This window comes from Platichthys flesus, chromosome 23 (assembly GCF_949316205.1).
Source record: "Platichthys flesus chromosome 23, fPlaFle2.1, whole genome shotgun sequence".
Taxonomy (NCBI): domain Eukaryota; kingdom Metazoa; phylum Chordata; class Actinopteri; order Pleuronectiformes; family Pleuronectidae; genus Platichthys; species Platichthys flesus.
In genome coordinates, this window is record NC_084967.1 from 12,918,599 (window position 1) to 12,939,934 (window position 21,336).

The 21,336-nt window shown below is 47.6% G+C and overlaps 1 protein-coding gene across 1 annotated transcript; it reads left to right on the forward strand.

Moving 5' to 3' along the window:
- The first annotated feature begins 1,991 nt into the window (after window positions 1–1,991).
- Window positions 1,992–21,283, forward strand: prrt4b (proline rich transmembrane protein 4b). The gene is made up of 4 exons (XM_062382597.1): window positions 1,992–2,085; window positions 8,075–9,226; window positions 13,855–14,001; window positions 18,502–21,283. Exons 2-4 carry the CDS (start codon window positions 8,158–8,160, stop codon window positions 20,580–20,582), a joined length of 3,297 nt encoding a protein of 1,098 aa, XP_062238581.1. The 5' UTR covers window positions 1,992–2,085; window positions 8,075–8,157; the 3' UTR covers window positions 20,583–21,283.
- Window positions 21,284–21,336: the final 53 nt, after the last annotated feature.

Below are 21,336 nucleotides of genomic sequence, written 5' to 3' on the forward strand. Positions count from 1 at the left end.
ATCAAACTCAATTGCCACCTGGTGGCTGGATGCTGTATAGGTCGTGAACCCTGCCTCTTCCATGTTAGTGGATGGTACATGGACCAAATAAAAATGTTTGAACTTATCAACAATAGCTTCTGCTTCTGTCATTTAGGATGGTTCTTATCACACTGATTTTCTGGATACGAAGGTGAAGTATCCAGTCAGTGTTTGAGATCATGACATCTTAGGAACATAGAAAAAGTTTCAGGATATGAATAAATCAAATTGGAGCACAGAGAAGACTGAGGAGATTTATTTAGAACACACATGCCTGACACACGTCTGTCGTGTCCTCAGGCTCAGTATAAAGACCAGCCCCCCCGTCCCAAATTCATAACTTCATACAGGCTACGGACAGATTAAAGGAAAGTTAGCCCTGCAGGCGCGAAATATGTGCTTGTGTGTACAGTTACACAAAAGTCATTCCATTCGTGTACTTTGGAAACCGTGTGCAATATCTGTGAAGTGAAGACTAGGCTTGTTCCTTCTCCATTTCACCTCAGACCACACGATATTACCATATGTCCCTTCTGCAAGTTTTGAAGGTCAGGACAAAAGCTTGTATTTCAGGTGGTGAGGAATACTGTTTGTCTTCTCTAAATCCTTTTATCCTACATAAAGACAATGAAGGAGCCAGTCCACGTGCAGCGAGGACTCCGGAGCTTTATCTCGATGGGGTAAAAGTAAAGGTGGTAAGAATAGCAAGGACGCTCAAGGTCAAACATGTTATTAGGGGCGAGCTCGCCTGCGCCACCGGCTGTGGGGCGGAGGGGGCTTCATCAGTGGCAGCTCCGCTCGGCCACCGTTCAGGAAATGATGTTTTCCTCGGGCTGATTGTTTCTATATGTGGGGAATTCCTGAGGATCATAGCGATCTCGGGGATAATGTGTAAAAGGTACTGGGCGACAGTGTCACGCTCCGATTGGACGTCCTCGATGTGAACAGAGATAAGACGGCGACGCCACGAAATAATGTTGTGAACTGTGGCAAAGGTGAGTCGCTTCATCCGATGTGCACTTAGTAAGAGACTGGGGAGGATGTTGTTCTGTGCCTGAGTGGGTGGGTTCAATACACAACAGAACACAATACAATACAATGCAATTCAATACAAGAATAACAATTGAGTGTTACTATCTGGAAGTTACATTCATATTAGACAATTCTGTAACTCCTGTATTCCGTGTTGACCATAGAAAGTATATAAAGATGGACGTGATGACAGCTGTCCAAAAGTGAATCCAAATCATCAGGACTCTTGTCTGGTAATTGATCGATTTATTTTATTTGGATATTTTTATTTGTTATGTTAACGCTGCACAAGCCACATTTTTTAAGGGGGTCTGGAAATGTGAATAAATAGATTTTTAAAGAAGACACTAGTAAAACTAACTGTTGATAATAAGTTTAACAAATCAAACAGTTCATAGTCATGCAGACCTCATGCAGCAGTAAGTCATTTCTTTAATACGCACAGTTTGAGCTTATCCAATAGAAACGTTGAAAAAAAACTATGCAAACACAAAACCAAGCGCTTTGATTTCGTGTTGCGGTGTGTGATCTATTTGCAGAGCCGCAAAGTCAACATCAGCATATGAGTTTTACTGGGTCTTTTAAAATAATGCGTTCTTGTGTGTAGATGCAGCTATGTGTTTAGGTTGTGTGTGTTGGATTCAGTGTGTGTGTGTGTATTCGCATTCTGACGCCGAACCCGGTTTCCCAGTGTCCACAGCACTGGCTGATCTCTGCTAATGAACAATTTGCTCAGTGAGGTGTGACCACAGGCATTGTGATGGAAGCCACAGAGTAGACTCTACTGATGCAGTGAGCGAGAGAGGCTGGGGCGAGTGCAGAGAGAGAGAGAGAGAGAGAGAGAGAGAGAGAGAGAGAGAAAGAGAGAGAGAGGAAGGGAGGGAGGGAGGGAGGGAGACTGGAACTCAGCTTCACAGCAGCAGACGAACCTACAGGCTCAGAAAGACGGTCCCTCTCCTGCAGGACACACACACATCACACACACTCACACCTCTGGCTGTGTATTCTCCACCTTATCCCACACATCTGCAGGTAAGCAGCTGTATTCATCTGCATGTACACACACACTTCCTGTGTGTGTATGTTAATCAGCCGGTCTGTACATATGGGGTACGTGTGTGTTTTCCTCCCATATGCATGCTGTAACACACTATGACACTGTAGCTGCAGCTGTACTACGATTGTGTGTGTGTGTGTCGGTGTACTCTCACAGCTACTGTATTTCATTGAAGGTGTGTACCAGGGCATGAGGTTGATGTTGTTGCATTGATATTTATTAAAATCAGGGTTGAAAAGAGATGGGGGAAGAATTGAATTTAAAGGCAATCAAGCAAACGTGTATGTATGGTGTGTGTGTGTGTGTGTGTGTAAGAGAGAGAGGAGTGTGTGTGTCTGTCAGTGTGTCATCTGGGTACAGGCATATATTAATATGAGTAATATTCATGGATATCTGGGCTGGGCTTCCTTATGTTGTCTAAAATATGTCTACGTGCGTATGTATGTGTGTGTTTGTTTTGGTGATTGCAAACCATTTGTGTGTGTGTTTGCCTATGTGTGAGTGCGTGTCTGCCTATTTGCATGTGAGTGCAGCACACACACCCCCAGCAAGAGGAACAGCAAAGTCCGAAAGGTGCTCAAATCCCGGCGGATTAGCGAGACGTCTTTGGCTTCGGCTGTCTCCATGGCAAAGGCAGCCGGTGGAACGCCTGCGTCTGAGGGCGTCCTCGTCTGATGGACAGGTCCACTGCATTCATCAGCTCGGGGGGGCCGAGCACTGAGCATCAGCCCGGCACGGTGAATGTCATCCTCAAGCACGGGGGAGCTTCATGAGAGGGTTCTCTAAAGAGATGGAGGCGTGGAGGCACGTGTAATCTGTGAAATCTGAGCCAATCAACAAGTCCTCTTTCCTTCAGATGCAGATGTGATGAGCTGCGTGGCTGCCTGTGGAACTGGTGTAATGATCACAGGACGGCATAGAGATTAGGAGAGGGGGGGGGGGGGATTAGCCTTGATTGTAAATAGCATGAGTGAGGATCCAGTTTGGTTGTAAAAAGCAGCCGGACGTGTACGTAACATGCTGGAGCGCTGCCTGCGGTGCTGCTAATTCCAGATCTACGGCTGCAGCTTTGGTTATTCTTGGACATGAGGGCAGCTCTCTGTGGTCGACTGTCCAGGGACGGCTGAGTGTAGCTCAGGCTCCATTAGTTAGTCATCAGAAGAAGGAATTACTGAGTTCAACAGGGATTAATCAAATGCACTCGTTGATGATTTGGGCATTTTTTGGGCAGCAGAGAACTTTCGCCTCCCGTTCACTTCAATTCTGAGCAAAAGGGAAGAATAAAACCTGTTCTTCCATCGGCAAAGCTAATACACAACGTTCGTGTGGTCGATTACACTTGGCCGACTTTGGCTGTAGTTTTATAAAATCAGCCAAGATGGAGGAGACCCTGATATAAACCAGGTCAAACTAACCACTACTCTATGACGTCGGAAAAGAAAACTATAAACTGCAAAACCAAAAACCACTCGTCCGACAACGTCAACAGCAAACGCACAACAGACCAACACCGCAACCATATGTAATTCGTGCAAGTGTGACCGGATAGTAAAAGGCTAGTGCAAACAGGGCACAAGCAATTAGTTTAATTCTGTCCATAGGTAATGAAATTACAATACTGAACCGATACGAGAGAGACACTGATCTTCATCCCCTGCAATACAGACAGAGGACGGATTTCCCAGAATGCAATGAGTGCATGTCACAATGGGGTGAATCAGTGCAAAAGCAATATATGAGCCTATTATGAAAATATGATCATCTGGAAATGATTCCACTCCCCAGCGCAGTGACTGATTCATTTTAAATTCCAATTTGGATACGGCGTGATATATTTAATCGATGTTAATGGAGACGCTGAACGCTCAATATGCAGTGTTCATCCATTGTGGTGAAACAAAGCCACGGTAAAATTAATCTGTAGAAGAAAACAAATAAGAGGAGTTATGATTATGACCATGAGAGAATAATAATCTTATCGTGTGTATGTTCTTAAATTCCCTCTTGCCAGAATGATTTGCAGTGATCACCTGCTGTACAACCATTAACCGATGATATACAGATACTTCCCAGCCACAATAAGCCTTCCCATACTTTACAAAGCCCATTCCAATGTGATGCTTCATGCTGGATAAATCCCAGCTGGCTCAGAGCGGCCGGTCACATGGAATCTGCTCGGTATTGACGTCCCAGCGTTGTGTCAAAGTCACGAGAGGACAGCAGGGAAAGAAAGCCATAGGTTGAGATGGAGCCTCTGATGCTAAAGGGCTGCAATCGAAACACACGCAGGGGCCCTGGCAGCATGTGGGAGGAAAAACACACACGGATATATACATGTAACATGTAACCATGGAAATAATACTAGAGTGGAAAAGCAGTGCTTGTAAATATGCACACCCACACAGCGGGTTGAGGAAAGACACAACTCCCACTAACCCTGGCCATTTGCAGGAAGGTGAATTTACTCCGTTGTCTCAGACTGTGTCACGGATCCTCGGGGGCTCGTCGTGCTTGTAGCAGGTTTGTTAAATAGTAATGACGTCAGCTGCAGTCCATTCATCTCAGTGTAGAGTCTGTCTGATTCAATAAGTCACTCCTCGAATTCAGTCTACATCCATACAATTAGGATCTCATCAAGTGTTTGGGCTCCGTTTGAGTTTTAAAACCAAACATGCTAGAAACCGCATGTCACGTGACCACTAATGTACACCGGGTGTGCACGTGCTGGTGTAAACAGGAAGCAATAGGTTGCTAGTTGCAGGGAGAGCTAGGATACAAACAAGTATAGAAACAAATAATAGCTTTAACTAGTTGGTTCATTGTAAAATGCAGAATTTAACCAGGCACAGATAACAGGCTCGGCCACGCTTTGTAATTCATTCTCCACTTGTAGCCGAGTATTTTATTTATTTTATTTTATTATGGAGGGTCGCCGTGTGATAGGAGCCTGGCGAATCAGCCAATCAGGCTACATTGTGACCGAGAAGACCCAATCAGCAAGCAGACATCTCAGTTCATACTAAAACGCAGCCCCGGAGCTTTCAAATTAGCAGCTTTCGAAACTCAACCTCTTCTCTTTTATTTGCCTCACGTCTTACATTCAGTCCCCGAGTCCGTTCTTCTCCTTTCTTCTTCCTTCTCTCGTTCATTAGCTTCACGGCCGCGGCCTCATTACGATCGCACCGGGCCCTCGCTGCCGTCGGATTAGTTCTCCAAAAACAGAGGAGTAGCATGGTGCAGCAGGTTGGAGCCTGATTAAGATCAAGATGGCTGATGGTCCTGAGAGAAGAGAAGGGGGGGGGGGGGGGGCTTCTCATGCACAGAACACACAGTAACACATGCACACGCACACTGGACTAAATTGAAAGTTCAGGAGTCTGTTTACCGAGTTAATGAAAGAGGCTCCGGTCCAAACTAGCGAAGCACCGGGGCGGCTGCTGCAGGGTTCACCCTCTCCCGGATGAAGAACGCCACTAACTGAAAGTCAATGTGCTCTCTGTCTCTCTCTCTCCTGCCCTTGTCTTTTGCTCTCTGCCCTTCTCCCTCTGTTTCTCTCTATCTCTGCTCTATTGAACACATTACAGTGGCAGACCCCCCCCCCCCCCCCCAGACTCGTCTTTGTTAGGAGGAGTGAGACAAAAAAAAACGCAAGTGAAGCAGTGGCAGGGACTTGTACATTCTCCCCACAGACACTTTCTTTTTTATAGTTCCTTTCCGCTCTGCTGCCTGTCAAACCAGACAATGCCTTCACTAACGGGCATGTTTCTGATGAGGTGACAGGAGAAGTCAAAGGGCCCAGTAGGAGCCATTGTAAAACACAAGCTGTGGGGTGGGTTTAGATGCATTAGTGTACAGTTATCGGAAGATAATTGGGATCTCCTGATCGTAGCCGAGTTGGAGTGGGAGCTCTAACTTTGGGGAGGTGGAAGATTAAAAACTTGTACGTCTGCCATGAACAGGATGAGTCAGCCATGAACAAACCACCATCTGCTCTGCCGCTGGAGCCAAATCAGACAAATGGAAAGTTGACTACTTGCCTCGGTGATTGGAAAGAATTGGAGAAGCGTGTGCTGGATTCTGCCCCGAGCTGAGAGATTATATAATCAAGGACTCGTTGTTAAATCATAGACGGATTAGAGACTGTGAAGTGAAGTTAGAATTTCGATACTGAGCTAATCTGATACTGTGGTGAAATGTGAGAACCAAAAATGAATTATACATGTTCCCTGTTGTCTAAATAATTGATCAACAAAAGGGTCCTCGGGGATGAAAGATAATTTGCTCGGAGCTTCACAACTGATTAAAATGTGCAAAACAGAAACTGGAACGTCTTGAAGATGCAAAGTGAAGTAGGAGTGTGGGTGTGTGTGCAGAACAGTACGTGTGGGCGAGCAAGTGCACAACTGCACCATCATGCATCTACAATCAGAAATGGGACCATGTGTGGGCTGCGGACTGGAACACACTGGTATCTAAAAAAAAAACACCCTTCAAACACAATTTTCACGCTGTTCAGTCAAGATGCTAAAACTGGGGAGTGTGTGGGAAGCCCCCCCCCCCCCCCCCCCCCACCCCCCTGTGCACCCAGGCTGGTTTCATCCCACCCAGGTGGGAGGATGGAAGGTCGAGTCCCTGCTTTTCACATCAGTGACAACGAAACCCAAGACGCTCGTTGATCTTGTTCGAGGACCAGAAATAGAAATAGCAAGAACACGAGGGAGCAGAGTGAACCGAGGAGGAGTGTGAGCAAAAAGTCAGAGAGAGGAAAAGATGGTGACAATGATGATAACGTGTGAGAAATGATTCATCAAGAAAATAAGAAAGTTTTAGTGCAAATTAATTCATGAATCGGCAGAATCAATCGCTGGCAAACATATTTCTATATCATCAGAAATACTCTTATAGTGTTCAGATAGATAGATAGATAGATAGATAGATAGATAGATAGATAGATAGATAGATAGATAGATAGATAGATAGATAGATAGATAGATAGACATGGTCTTAACTTTAACTTTGAACTAACCCCACCGATATATGTATAGACACATTCAGAAGTAAAATAATCTATGTTCATCCATATATATACGCGTAGTATACATGTGCAGAGAAGCAGTACTACTTATCTACTCTCACTCTATATATGGATGAAGTGAAAGTAAATGGTAAAGTCAATGATCAGATGGTCCTCTGTGAATGTTGATGTCTTTTTTTTTTCTCCTCTCCCACACAACTAGATCTTTCTCCGTCCGCTTTAAAGAACAAATAAATCTGAGATTGAAAGAGAGCCGGGCTAAAGCCGGGGGAGTCAGGAGGGGGGGGGGGGAGTCAAAGGGGGAGTTAAGTGCAGCTGAAGCATACAGGTTGTTGTTCTCGCCCGGGGGAAATTCCTCCGGTGCTCCAGTCTTTTCACTGAGGCAACAGGCTCGTGACTTTGAACCACTCGGCGGGCCACAAAAGAAAAGGAGGTCCCTCTATTGTTACGCTGGCAACCCTGGACCCTTAATTCATCCCCAACCCCCCCCCCCGCCCCCGCCCCTTAAAACCCAGCCCTCACACATTACGTCTCGACCACTCCTCACTGAGCAGGATACACTCGGATGGAAGCTCCTTCATTAATCGCTCGGTCCGTGTGGCCGCCCAACCGCTGCGACACAGCATGACATAAATACTGACCACCGCATCCAACAGGACGCCACTAATTGCAGGGTGTCCGCATTGCTTTACTTCTTAGCCTGCTAACTTGGGCAGCAGCTTGTAATGGGGGGTGGCACAGTTTCTACACTTGATTCGCTGTCTGGTATGGAAAAATTACAGCTGAAAAGCCGGTCACCGACCCGGATCATGTTTAGCGAAATGAAAAATTAACAGACGCAAAGGGTCTGTCGAGTGAAATTTAGCTGCACAAAGAGGCGGATTGAGAAGTGTGTCACTCAGTGTCCTGTTTCTGCTTGTGTCTTTCAGGCGGAGTTCGGGTCAGACCCTGCGTCGGGGAGCAGGAGGATGGAGAACAACATGTGAGCGGCCCGTGTGCCCCCGTCGACAGCATGCTTCGTCTCCACCGGACCTTGGTGCTCTGCTGCTTCTGGTGTTTTCTGCTACTTCACGGACGGGCTGACGAAGAGGCCCTCTGGGGGCCGACGCCACCGAGAGAAAAGCCACCGGAGAGTAAACGGGGATGGTTTTCCCTTCCACCCCTTCCTTCCTTTCCCTCCCTTTCCTCCTTTCCCTCCATGCCCAAAATCAAAATCCCCTTCTTCGGGAGTTCGGACGAAAACAACGAGGCCGCCGCGTTGACCACAATCGCTAAGGGGTTGAAAGACACTTTGGAAATCTCGCAATACTCGGGTTCAGGGGAAGGGAGCGAGTCTGAGGCATCTGAAGCACCCACCAGTTCGACGCAGGGCCTCCCAGTCAGCGTGACACAGATAAGAACTGAGTCACTTCCCACAGGAACATCAGATTCTCCCCAGCACAGCAGCTTAGCGCAGAGCGACAATGATGCTCTTGTCTCAGACTCCCACTCTCCCACAAGCCGCTCTATCAGCAGCAGTAACAGTCCGGCCACAAGCACAAACGCTCCTGAACACAACGCGACACACACCCACCCACCGCAGGGCATCACACTGGCAGCCGGACCCAGCATGGCCGCCACGGCACGACACCTCCCGGAGCAACCCACTGATGAGGAGGTGGCTGATGGTTTTACAGGGAAGATCTCGTCGAGGATAGCATCAGAAACCACAGTTCCCACTGCCTTGACATGGGCTGCTACCCAAGCCTCCACAGCAAAGCCAGGACTGGTGCAAATCCCACTGACAACTACCAGACACTCTCTGAGGCCGGTTACCCCCCCTACGACCTTACAGACAACGTTTGTCAGAAAACCCCAAGAGCCGACTACTGGTTCTACCCTCCACACTGGAGAGGCCACAGTGGCAGAAACCCACCCCACTCAGAGTGAGGCCGAGCCGGGCGTCTCCGAGGCCCGGTCTGGGCCCGGGGAGGACCAGCCGGGGGTAATCACCACCGCCACAGGGATCGATCACAAATCAGTCCGGGAATCCATAACGAGCACAACTCCGGGCCTAAAGGTTAACGTCCCAATAGCAGGAGGTAAGCAAAGTTACACAGATCAATAGCTCCCGGCTTCCACTCAATAGATGTGATCAATCATGTGCAGGCAGCGTCTTAAACGTCCAATAGCCGTCTGTCAAAAGGTTGCAGACAGTTTGGCTGTCGGGGAACATGTCTGACATGGTGAGTGGTCAAAGGTGTGGAGATTAGCATACATCCAGATGTTGTGGGAAGCCTGTCAACACTCACAGAGGCTTGAATCAGCATTAACTGCGAACTGCTAATCTTCTGGAACGAGTAAATCAGAGCTAAAGCTGTAATGGAAGTGGATTCATCTTCCAACATCACATCTTTGCAGCATTTCTAAACTTTTATTCTCCAAAGCGTCAGAATCTGATTTGCAATCTGTTGTGGACGGTTGTAAAGTTCCTGTGTGAGTTGTTTCCTGACCTCATCTCATCTAACTCCGCGTTTCACAATCGCTTCCAGTGAATAATCGGCTCCGACCTACTTCGATTTAAAAAAAAAGAAAAAACACTTCCCCGTCCCTTGAACAGTTTATAATGACTTTTCATTCCACAGCTCCACTCCAGCAATGCACGAGCCATTACCTCGGCGAATGGAAGGAAACGGGGTTCTGATTAAACGCTGCTCGCTGGCGGTTCTGATCTCCAGACTGTGTGAAAAGCTAAAGATGGCGATTTAGATCAGCGAGTGCAGGGGAGCTGATACGTTTAACGCGGCCGCGAAGCGGCACCTTTTTCTCAGGGGCCCATCCCCCAACCGCCGGTGTCAGTCTGGAGTCTGTATGCTTAATGAGTGTTCAGATCGAGGGGTCGTCCACCAAGGACAGACACATTCATCATGCGGGGTCAAAGGTCGGGCCAGAAGATGATGAGTCGATTATTCTCAGCCGTGGCGAGTCTCTAATATTAAAGTAGCATCGGATGTTAGTACTCAAGGGGGCGTTGGATACACCTGCCCCGGGTGGAGTCTATGGGATTTATTTTTGTAGATTTTTTGTGTTTCAGTGCATCAGTTTGTTTGATTTGAAAAAGCTGGTGCCTGCTTGTGTTTCAGTTTCAGAATAAGATGTGATGTTTATCCCGTATAACCCCGTCCTCTTGCTCAATGTCAGCCGGGCTCCTCCCTCAGAGGATGAAGCCGTATAGATAACAGATGGATGGATTAATGATAGGGCTTCTCGCGCATATTGATTAGCTTCCATATTTTTATAGCTGTCATCCCATCAAATGTCCATAAACAACCAAACATCACAGAATCACAAAATGTAAATAGATTTTAGTCCAAACAAACCATTAGGTAAAGCAACAACCCAATTCATCTCAATGAAATAAGCGTCTGTTATCATATTTAATATATTTGGTGCTAGAGAACGTGATGCTTCCTCACACATTTCTTTCACCCCTGCTCCTTAATAGTTCATTAACCTAGGAGCTGCTCTATATAGTTCCCTCAAATTAGATTTTCAAATTCCTATTTCAAATCCCTGTTTTTCAGATTAAAGACATTTCTCTCATATGCCATGAAATCAAAAGCTGTAGAACGCTTCTGTGTCCAAGGTCAAGTAACGGATCTGCCATTTTATTTCTGCAAAGCGTCAAAATGTAAATAAGCAGCTTCCCAGAATTGGAATGCAACCGATTCCAGATCTATCTATATCTCCCACCCTGATTTGGCCACTTGCATTTTGTTTAGTCTGTGGCAACCAGTGTTGTGTCTGCACTTGTTTCCAGTGGAGGCGAACGGGGGAAAGATATGGAGGGTGGCTTTCGCCTGCCCCGGGCGGGGAGGGAGGGCTGCTGTGGCCCTGGATCAGTATTCCGAGCGCACGCTCAGCGAAAACCCACCGCCTCTCCCGTGGGACCATCCGCTCGCCAGTCGCTGCTCATGGATGCTGAACGTGCTTCTTGCCATTTAGTCTCCTCTGTCCCTCCCTCGCTTCCTGTTCCCCGTGCTCGTTTTGTTTCCCTCTGTGTAAACGCAAATCCCTGTCCCTTCCAGAATCCAATGTCGGGTGCAGATGCTTAATTGGATGAAAATGTCCAAGAGGGAATGAAAGACCGAAGGAATATGAAGCTCTGAGTGTCCTTGTTGTAGTATTACTCTGGAATCCTGCAGGGCTCTCAAACGACTGCACCTTTCCAAAGGACACAGGAGGAGGAGAGGGACATGAAAGCATGGCCACCTTTCATTATCATATATTATCCCAGTGTGAACAAATCTGCACTGGAGGAGTTGAGCATCGCCACCATGAGGGGTGTGTTTCCATTGATCCAGGGAGGGTCGGCTGTGTGGCGTTGCCCTTCAGGAGGCTGTCAGGTATTAAAAAAAACAGCGATGCTCCACTGAGGGACACGGCAACACCCGAAAGCAAGGGCAGAGCAGACGAGGAGGGGAACGAGGGAGCTGGGGGGGGACGAGGCTGAGGAGATGTGGGTTTTTCCTAAAGCCTCCCAGTTTGCCACAATCTCCTTCTCCTGCTCCCTCTCTCCCCTCCTCCACTAAACAGCAGCGAGGCCGGACCCAGAACACTCTCCATTAAAACCTGGCACGAACGGGTCTTCTCTTTAATGCGGCCGTTTACTGATGAATTGATTATGGAAATGGTTTTACACGCAACGATTTGCCCTGAATATTGGATGCCCTTGTGCAGGATTTAAACGGGAAAAACTGCTTGAATACAAAGAGATGAATTAACCCACGAGTTACAAAGAGGCTGTGCAGGTTAGGGCTGTTTGTTTTTAGGATTTGACCGAACCAATCCCTGAAGACGACCCGGCCGATGCAGGATTATCCCTCACCTTCAGAGCACCACACTAATGGAACGCCATGGCTTACTTAGCTACTGATAATCAGCCAAATTAAGAAGCAACGTGATGCAATTCTGTGCAAGTACATTAGGAGCTAACTTTGTTATAATATCTATGTTTTTATGCATCCGAGGACGGGCGTTCGATTCCCTGCGGCGCAGCTATCAGCCCGTTCCTATCATTTCTTATCTCTCTAAGCTCAGAGTGTTTGTTACCACAATCCATGCGCAAGTCTTTCAAACAGGAAAAATCCATTCAGCGCTGAGTCAAGCAGATTCAGCTTTTGTGTTGTTTTCATCATTTTTCAGGAAGTTGAAGATAATAATGAGTCCATGCAACACAATGTGAGGAACTGAAGCACCACGCTCTCACATCCTACAGGACTTTGATGATTTCGGCCTAGATCTCAGGATGAAACCGGGATTGTTATTGTTTGCGCACAAGAAGAAATAAATTCCCACAGATTCTTCTTCACGTGGGAAACAAAGCATCGACAGGCGGCACCTACTTTACAGATTTGCCCGTGGCGTTAACTCAATTTGCTCCATCTAACGACATCAGCCACAGATGTGATGCAGGGACGGTAAACAGCCGCTCGTGTACGAACAGAGGAACTCATCTCTTTAGCGGAATCACTGACGGGCCGCTATTTACAGACGACTGCTGACGGAGCAAAACAAACAGCGAAGAGGGATCAGAGAGGGAGGCGGGGGCTTAGAGGATCACTCAACCTTCCACATTAGTGCTGAAGTATCATTTTTACTGCAGTTTTACATAAGTCATTTCCTTTTGTCTACAAAGTCTCACTCAAAAACATTTAGCAAAACACTAGAAGGGCTCTTTGTAAAGCTCATACCTCTGCTTAGATATCAGTTCCATATAAATTCATTAAGATCCATGATGCATTCCCTGAAACAAAGATTGAGACAAAAAGGGAAATACTTGAATTTTGCTTTTGAAGATGGATGACAACTCGGACCTGTGTGCAGGTGTTTCCATGTGCAGTGTGTTCTTCTACATGTGATTAACTCAAGCCTTGTGTGTATGACCTAGATCATGAGATGATATCATTATTCTCCCCCCACTCCTTGCATTCTGGCATCTTTTATTAACGTTGAATCTAAAGTTATAAACCAACACTTTTTCCTTTTGCGTCATCGCCGTCATCTCATCAGGTTTCTCCTCCTGACAGTTCTGCTCCATCACTCTTTTAAAACTGCTGCTCTGGAAAAAACAACACACACACACACACACACACACACAATCCCAGAGCCCATAGGCCTGACTGTGAAAACATCCGAGCACCGGAGGGAGAGAGAGAATGATTCAGCTCGGCCTCTCTCTCTCTCCGTCGCTTGTGTTCCGGCTCGTTCTTTTCTCTCTCTCCGTGTGCTCTTTATGAAACGCTGCTCGTCTTTTTCCCCTTCAAGTTAAAAGCTCGAGAAGACAGATGACTGAACGAGGAGTCGGGAGGAGGAAACTGGTGCTGGAGCAGGCCGGACACACCCACCCTCCCACCCACCCACACACACACACACATTAGGATGTCAACGTAATGGGACTACAGAGGGCCAGACTATACCGTGCAATGGATGACTGGCTACAACTAAGTGGATGATGGGCAGATCCATTTGACAGAACTGGGTTAGGAAATGTAGTCCTGCCATTTTTTCCCGCAGAGCGAGGCCACAGATTTGCTCTCGGAGGAGAGAGGTTACACTTTTCCGTTTTGCGAGCTCCAGATTCAGTTGTTCTCTCTTCCGTCTGCATGGTTTCTGCGTTTTTGAAAATTGCTCGTCACTCAGAGAGGTTAAACTGCACTTGTCTCCCCAGAGCTGCCAGGCCAGGAGGAGGATGAGGAGGATGAGGAGGCTGAGGAAGGTGCGGTGCCTTCAGCTGCTGCAGATGACGACAGGAGGTCGGGAGACAATTCCACGTCGCCCACAGAGCTGCTGACAACATCCCTGCCTCAGAGCACCGGTGAGCAAACGCATCCTTGGTCATGTTAAACAGATTCTGTGACTTTAGTCCCTTTTAAGCATGTGTTTGAGGAGGGCGGATAAAAGAGCTGCATGCCTGTTGTCCTGTGGTTGTTTCGAAATCTGTAAATCTGTCAAACGACTGGAAGAAACAATTACCCAGCATCCTCGGCCTGGAGCTGCTAATTGCTTCCAAAGGGAGAAAACTCCTGAAACTGTGAGTCAGAGAATTCCTGAGAGCTGAAGAGATATGAACCACTGCCCACCTGACGAACAAACATCTATCTGTTCTCTCAGATAAATACTCATAGACAATGATGATGATAGGTTCCATTAAAAACAGGGCAAAAAACAATAACACTGATTAAAGATGTTCTATTTAACAATTGTTCATTCAAATGCCTGAAAACGACCAGACCAACGTTATTTATTCTGGCTATTTGTGAATTTACATCATCCAAAATATATACTAGATGGTGAATATCCCTTTACATCTGCCCATCATCATGAATCCTCATTTCATTAAGAGATCCACCATCGACCCAGTTCACAGGTGTGGATGTAGCCCACATTCCCTCGCCCAGAATAGCAGCTGTTGACTGAAATAGACTGATGATGGAGCGCCACTGGGCCTCTCTAGCATTGGGAGCAATCGAACATGTGTAACCTTAACGTGACGGGTGTGTGTCTCTTCCCTTTTGGCAGTGTCCAACCGAGAGCATAAATCGTTTGCGTCAAATAAAACAAATTTGCAGTCGTCGCACAAACTCTCCAATTTTCTTTTGTCGAACCGCAGCAGTGCTTTTATATCATGTCCAGCTGATTTAAAGGAGGTGAAAGTTCTCCCCGACACGGCTCCTCCTCAATATGCAGCGTCTAACTGCCCCGCGAGCTCCTGCTCAATATCTTTGAGGCAAATTGAAGATGGAGGCAATCAGATGAGAAGACCACGGAGCTTTTCAGTATCATGATCCACTCGCAGCCCATTACAGACCGTGAGTGAGAGGCTCAGGGAAACATCAGAAGACTCCTTCACCTTTATGACCTCGGATTACGACGCCTTAGGGGAGACCCGTCAACCTTTACAGGCAAAACCCAGCTGACGTGAAAACATAAATATCGCCCACGTGTTTCCACTGAGACGTAATGAAACTACACCCCAGAAGAAATCATCTGTCAGGAAGCGAAGTCTCGTTCAATATATCGGGACTTTTGCTTGTGTGTCAACTGTTCCTGGCACGAGACGCTAGTTCCCACAGGAATGTGTCAGATGGCCGAGCGGCGGCTGAGGCCAGCCCCCGCCCCCCCTGTCAGGGCAGACATGACATTCATCAACTTGAGCAAGGCAGCAAAACATGGCACCGATTCAACGGCCGTCACGTTTTTCCACTCGGGCCCCGAATCAGTGGAACAGCCCGGCCCTGGAAAGTCAACAACTGGACAGACAGGCGTCGGTGGGATGACACGGTGCTGAACCCCGCCCACTTTTATCAGCGGCTCCCACAGTTTGTTTTTACACTCTGAGGTTTCCTGTTTGGTTAGGGCGAGGTCATCAGTGCAGGTTCATTAGAGCGCTGACATGTTTAAGGCCTTCGTTTCACTTTAGCAACACAACACCTGAGACTGGCTGCAGCGCTAATTCAATAGTGAACCAAGAATTCAATATTATTCCAGTGTAGCGCTGCAAGTAGCGATTAATGTTGTCATTGATTCATGTCTATGGTCATCGATGCCAGAGGCCGTGAGGACAGTGATGTCGGTCAGTCGGTCGTCCTCTGGACCAGAGAGCAACATCGTCATGTTAGCTGATGAATCTTCCTGACAGAAGGGATCCATTGGCTTTTCTGGTGCTGGCCACAGTTAGTGCTATTTAGCAGTAAGATGATAATGACTAAAATTGTTTTAAATTTTAAAATGTCCATCAGAAGTTCTCTGACCCTGTGAGCATCCTCCACTCGCTCGTTTTCTCGGATTAGCACTTCACAACTCTCAGATAATGAAGGTACCGATGAGCCAGGAGCAGGTTTTAAATGTTCCAATATCATGAAGCAAATAGTTCATAACTGACTTCACTGATTAACTTGCTGTCATTCCTCTGATTTATCATCAAATATCCTTTCAGCAGTAAAGTATTATGGGACTGCAGACACCTCAGGATGCGGCTGTGACTGTAAATCAACCACAGTGTCGTTCAGTCCTTGCTGGCAGATTAAACCACAGTGTACAGAACGGGATGTTTAGTTCTTCTGCTCCACTGACTCGGTGGCAGCACAGCTCGTCCTTGCACTTTCCTGACAGAGCACAAACATGGCGTCTGCACGTCTGAACGAACTGACTGATGCGCGCACATCTGTCCGGGGTGTTGCTGAGGGATGATTATGAAAAAGATGCATAAGGGAGCCACCTTGACAGCCTCTCACTCTCTCTTATTAAAGCTTAATCAGGACTTGATTAAAAAACGTCAGCATCGTCGGCAAAAAAAAAACAACCTCAACCTCTTGTTGAGGAAATCATGAGGCTTAAAAAGAAGATGTGTGAAATAAATCTGCTTTATCACGCTACAGTATAAGATGCACTGGCTTAGGGTCATACTTCGCCCGAGCTCGAAGTTTTGAACATGAATCAGAGACAAACAAAGAACATTTTTTAAAAAGCCTCGACAACAGGCAGGGAAGTGCTGAGGCTTATGTCAAAGCACTCGAGAAAATCCTCTGCCACTCGTGCGGCTCCGCAGAGAGAGAGAGAGAGAGCTTGGCTTCGTTCACAAGGGGCACTCGAGTACAGCGAGCGTCAACACGCACAAGCACACGACCATTTCACTGCAGAACCACGCACGTTAACCACAGTGGCAGCAGCAGCCACCGTGTACATTCTATCTTTATCATTTGTAAAGAAGGCACAGAGCAGCGGTAGCAGAAAAACATAAAGCAGGAGAGGAGAAAAATCCGGGACAGTCAAAGAGAATGGTGGTTTTTCCAACACAAACTATCCCAGTTTAAAAATAACAAAACCCACCTATGGGAGTTTCCCTCTTTCTGAAGGCGGGGGGGGGGGGGGGGGGGGGGGGGGGCCCAAGGGAAATCATAAACAAAAGGGAGAATCGGGGGAAACCAGGACCGGGTGGGATGGGAAACCCCAAAATAAAACCCCTATAAAAAGTGCATTAAAAAGACCAATGAGAAAGAGTTGAAACAAAACAGGCTCGACCGCACCAGTTCCCCTTTTAGCTTGAGTCAGGAAACAAATTAGACATCTTCAATCTATGCGCAAAGATGTACAGGGTACAGTGCGGTGGTGAGGTCAGCACATTTAAGATCTCTGGCTGGCACATAACTTGACCACCAGATGTAATGGCCTCCCCAGACATCGGTTTTTTATGTAGTTGTAGAGGAGTTACTACAAAAACAAGTCTTGAATCTCTCTCTCTCTCCAAAGTTATTGCACATTTAATCCTTCCTGCTGTGTGATTTACCGTCGGTTCAGCCTGTTCATTCGTCCCCGACTCGGCGCTCCGTCACACCACCTGGCTCTTTATGGCGGAGCGACTGCCTCTGATAGAGCCTGCAGCGAAATGACTGATGAGAGTGTGTCTGCAAATAACAAAGAGACACAATTAGAAGCTGCTTCTCTTTTAATGTGACACCGTTTTTTTAAGCCGCTATTACAACATTTCAACGTGTCCTCTGCTTGTGGCGCTGGTTTACGGTTTTTGTGGAAAAAGAAGAAGCTCCGGGATGTGAGGCTAATTGACATGGACGCTAGGAGACTAAATACTGTTTGTCTTTTGGCCCATCTGTGAGACATTATGCAGCGTGAAGCGAATTACGCTGCACTCGAGTCGTGCCCCAGTTAATTGACCAGCGAGAACTTGGAAACAGCCACTTCCTTCACAAAGCTAAAAAGTCTAACACAATCATAATTAATGTTGCTTGCATGGAAACTCCAGATGGCTTATGTAATGCAAGAGAAACCGGCGCTGTGGTTTTGAGTGGGCTGATCTCTCTCTCTCTCACACACACACACACACAGCCTTGTACTTTTGTACCTCTATCTTAGTGAGGACATTCATTGGTATAATTATGACCCTGATCCGGAACCTAATTCTAACCTTGAACCTTAAAGCAAATCTTAAAACTCAAACATGAGGACCAACCCAACTTTTCCTACTTTTCCCAAAGTTTCCTCAATCAGTATAGGTCCTGACTCAAAACGGTCCTCACAAAGATAGTACACACACACACACACTTCTTTTTAATGCCCTGCTCGGTTTGAAGTTGCCTCCTTTCAAGCTTTTAACGGGATTAGCACATGAGGAGGGAAACTCTCTGTCAACATCTTGGACCAGATCCCATTTGCATTCTGGCTGAGATAGTTTAAACTTTGATTAAATGCTCCTGTGTGCTCTCACGAGGGGGAAATTAATCTGCTTTTATCTCATGTGAAAGTAGATGTTGAAAGCTATTGCAAATTCGATCACGCTGACATTCTTCTTTTTTTCCAGCCACTCTCTCGGAAACTCCGCCTATTCCCCTGGACACTGAGGACTGGACGTTCGACCCGGTGGACGGCAGCGTCACCTATCTCCCGGACTGCAACAAAGAACGTTCTGGGATCTGCAACCTCTCGGACACGTGGGACTCCGTCACCACCGCCTCCGCCTTGGACGCCAAACCCACACAAAACACCACAAACGCCTCAAACCAATCAATCAACCCTTTTCTAATCCCGGCTCCACCCATGTTGGTGCCCCTGTACACTGACTGGAACAGTGCCATGGCAGCTTGGGGCCTGGCCTGGGAGGCACACGTTTACGGCGCTGGTTGCGTCTTCGCGATGCTAACGCTAGCCTCGGCGCTCAATCTGCTCTGCTTGCCCCTGCGATGCCCGTCCGGGTGCGGCTACTTCGCCCTAGTCAGCCTGTTCCTACTGGCCGCTGGTTGTACCAGATCCTTCTCGCTCCTGTACGACGCCTACGGCCACCAGGACCGCCTGCCCTTCACCGAGGCCTCGCTGATGCTCTACGAGGCGCCCTTTCCCTGCCTCACAGCAGCTTTCGGCCTGGTTTTCCTTCTGCTCTCCATGCGCTCAAGAATGCAGCTCTCCTACTCAGCCTTCCAGAGACCCTGCTTCCTGGCCTGCCTGGTTGTCCTGCACTTTGCCGCTGCATTCGGCCCGGTGACGTTACTGAAGTTCTACCAGCAACAGCCTCCCCTCTGCCTCTTTCTCTCACTCATCTCCCGTGGAGCCTTTGTAGTGCTGGCCACTTTTCTGTCCACGGCCTATTTTGTGTTCTACATCTACGTGCGGGCGGACTCGAAGCACATCTACCACCTGAACAACACCTCTCCCACACCGGCGGAGCGCTACAACCGCTGCCCCTTCGCTGAGAGCCGGGATTGGGACCGTGCAGCCATAACCGTCTGTCTCTCAGCATTGTTTTCTTTAGCATGTGCAGGACTGCAGTTGTATGCAATACTCAATGCTATGGGTGTTGCCGGTGGAGAGGAGGTGTTCCACCCCTGGCCCTGGTGGGCTTTTCAGTTTAGCTGCAGACTATGTGAGCTCGGGGTCTGCCTCACCTTAGCCTTGGTGGTCGCACAACCCGTCTACTGTTCTGACCACCTTCCATCTGCAGGAAGCTGCTGGACTGAACTGATGGCCTCCAAGTCCACCATTCTGCCTGGGACCTACAAGTGGACCCGGAGCCAGCAGGAGAAACTGGCCATTGTTGATACAGTTGGGCTTGGAGAGTCCGAGAGCCTTCCTCTTTACACCCTGATGGATGAGAGGCTCGGTAATAGTCTGAACGGCCTGGACCTCCTCTACCACAGCAACCGGGCCTTAGCATACCGAGACCTGGACCTGGACATGGACTTACTGGGGTCAAGGAAAGCTGAGGATGGAGGAGGCAGAGAACCATCAGGATCCTCATTCACCAGTGACTCCACCACAGACCTGCGGCCACCTTCGCCCATCAACCTGCGTCGCAGCATAGATGAGGCCCTCTTCAGTGAAGCCCTGTTTCCCATGAGCCTCTTCAGCCCTTCAAGGCCTATTCGCCTCAGTGACATATCCATAAACAACCACAGCGTACCTCCCATCAACAGCCTGTGTGATCCCCTCACAGCGGAATCCGGCCTTTATCGGACTTCTTCCTGCGTGGAGATGGCCTGTCAACCCCAGCCCCCCATCACCAAACCTCAAGGAGAAACCGTCATAGGAGCTCAACTGTCTCCCTCCCACTCCTCCTCCTCCTCCTCCACCTCCAGCAGCTCATCTCCTGAACGTTGGAGGGGCAGCTCTTCCTCCTGTTCTTTCTACAGGGCGTCTCTCGGGGGCTCCTCGCTGGTCCTCTGCCCGAGTCCAGAGAGACAGGCTCAGCAGCTTCCCCAGCGAGGGGACACAGGCAACCAGGCCCACGCCGACCCTCAGAGGCACTATCACACGCTGGGCGCGGCCTCACAGGAGAGCCTGGACCTGGACCTGTCGTCTGAGGCAGACCGATCGGTGCAGGACGAGTTCATCACTGTTTGCAGACAAATCGATGCTTTGAGCATCTGCAGTGAGACGATTGATTTATGAAAAGGACAGACTGGTCAAACAAGGGTGAAACTGAGGTCTAAGTGAGAAGGTTTCGTGCAGGAAAAATACTGTCATGGTTTTAATAACCTATTTGGTAGTGCATGGTAGCTTTTGTGTAAAAAACCCAGAGCTGCCAAAATGTTTTTTTGGTGGTTGATAAGCTTTCTTATGTGGTCGTTAGTGAATGTCTGAGGGTCAAAGTGCCAAGAATGTCAAAAGCCAAAAGGTCATTTGTAACTTTTTACATGTTTGATAAAGGAAGGTGAAGTTTGATACAGATGAAAAAAACAATTTACTGAGTGGAGATAACAGGATTTTTATTTGTACAATGTTTGTATTGCTTTCGGACATTCCAATAGAAAGTACTGTGACTGAATTAAGCACTTATTAAATACTACTGAAGTAATACACTTTCACGTTCAGCAGAATATATCTGTCGTTCAATGTCATGTTGAAATACTGGGATTAATATTTAGTTTGCCGAACCATGAACTCTTCATACCAATATGCTGCATTGAGTTATGGTCCAGCAGCGCCCTCTACTGGCAGAACATCACACTACCTTTTCCCTGTGACTTCTTTCACCGATGGACTGAGCTTCTACATCCGACAGCCTCCTCCATGACTCGCTTACTAATTTATTTATGCTCAAATATAACTTTTGCTCAACACATTGTCTAATAAAAGTTTTGTTTTTATAACATCTGCCTCATTTGACTTCATATCCCGGAAGGGCACATGACAGCTCCTGGTT

Bases quoted from the DNA above. Each gene is read 5' to 3' on its own strand.
- prrt4b (XM_062382597.1), top strand. From the start codon at position 8,158: ATGCTTCGTCTCCACCGGACCTTGGTGCTCTGCTGCTTCTGGTGTTTT. The intron at 9,227-13,854 runs GTAAGCAAAGTT...TTGTCTCCCCAG, and splicing joins TAACGTCCCAATAGCAGGAG to AGCTGCCAGGCCAGGAGGAG. The intron at 14,002-18,501 runs GTGAGCAAACGC...CTTTTTTTCCAG, and splicing joins ATCCCTGCCTCAGAGCACCG to CCACTCTCTCGGAAACTCCG.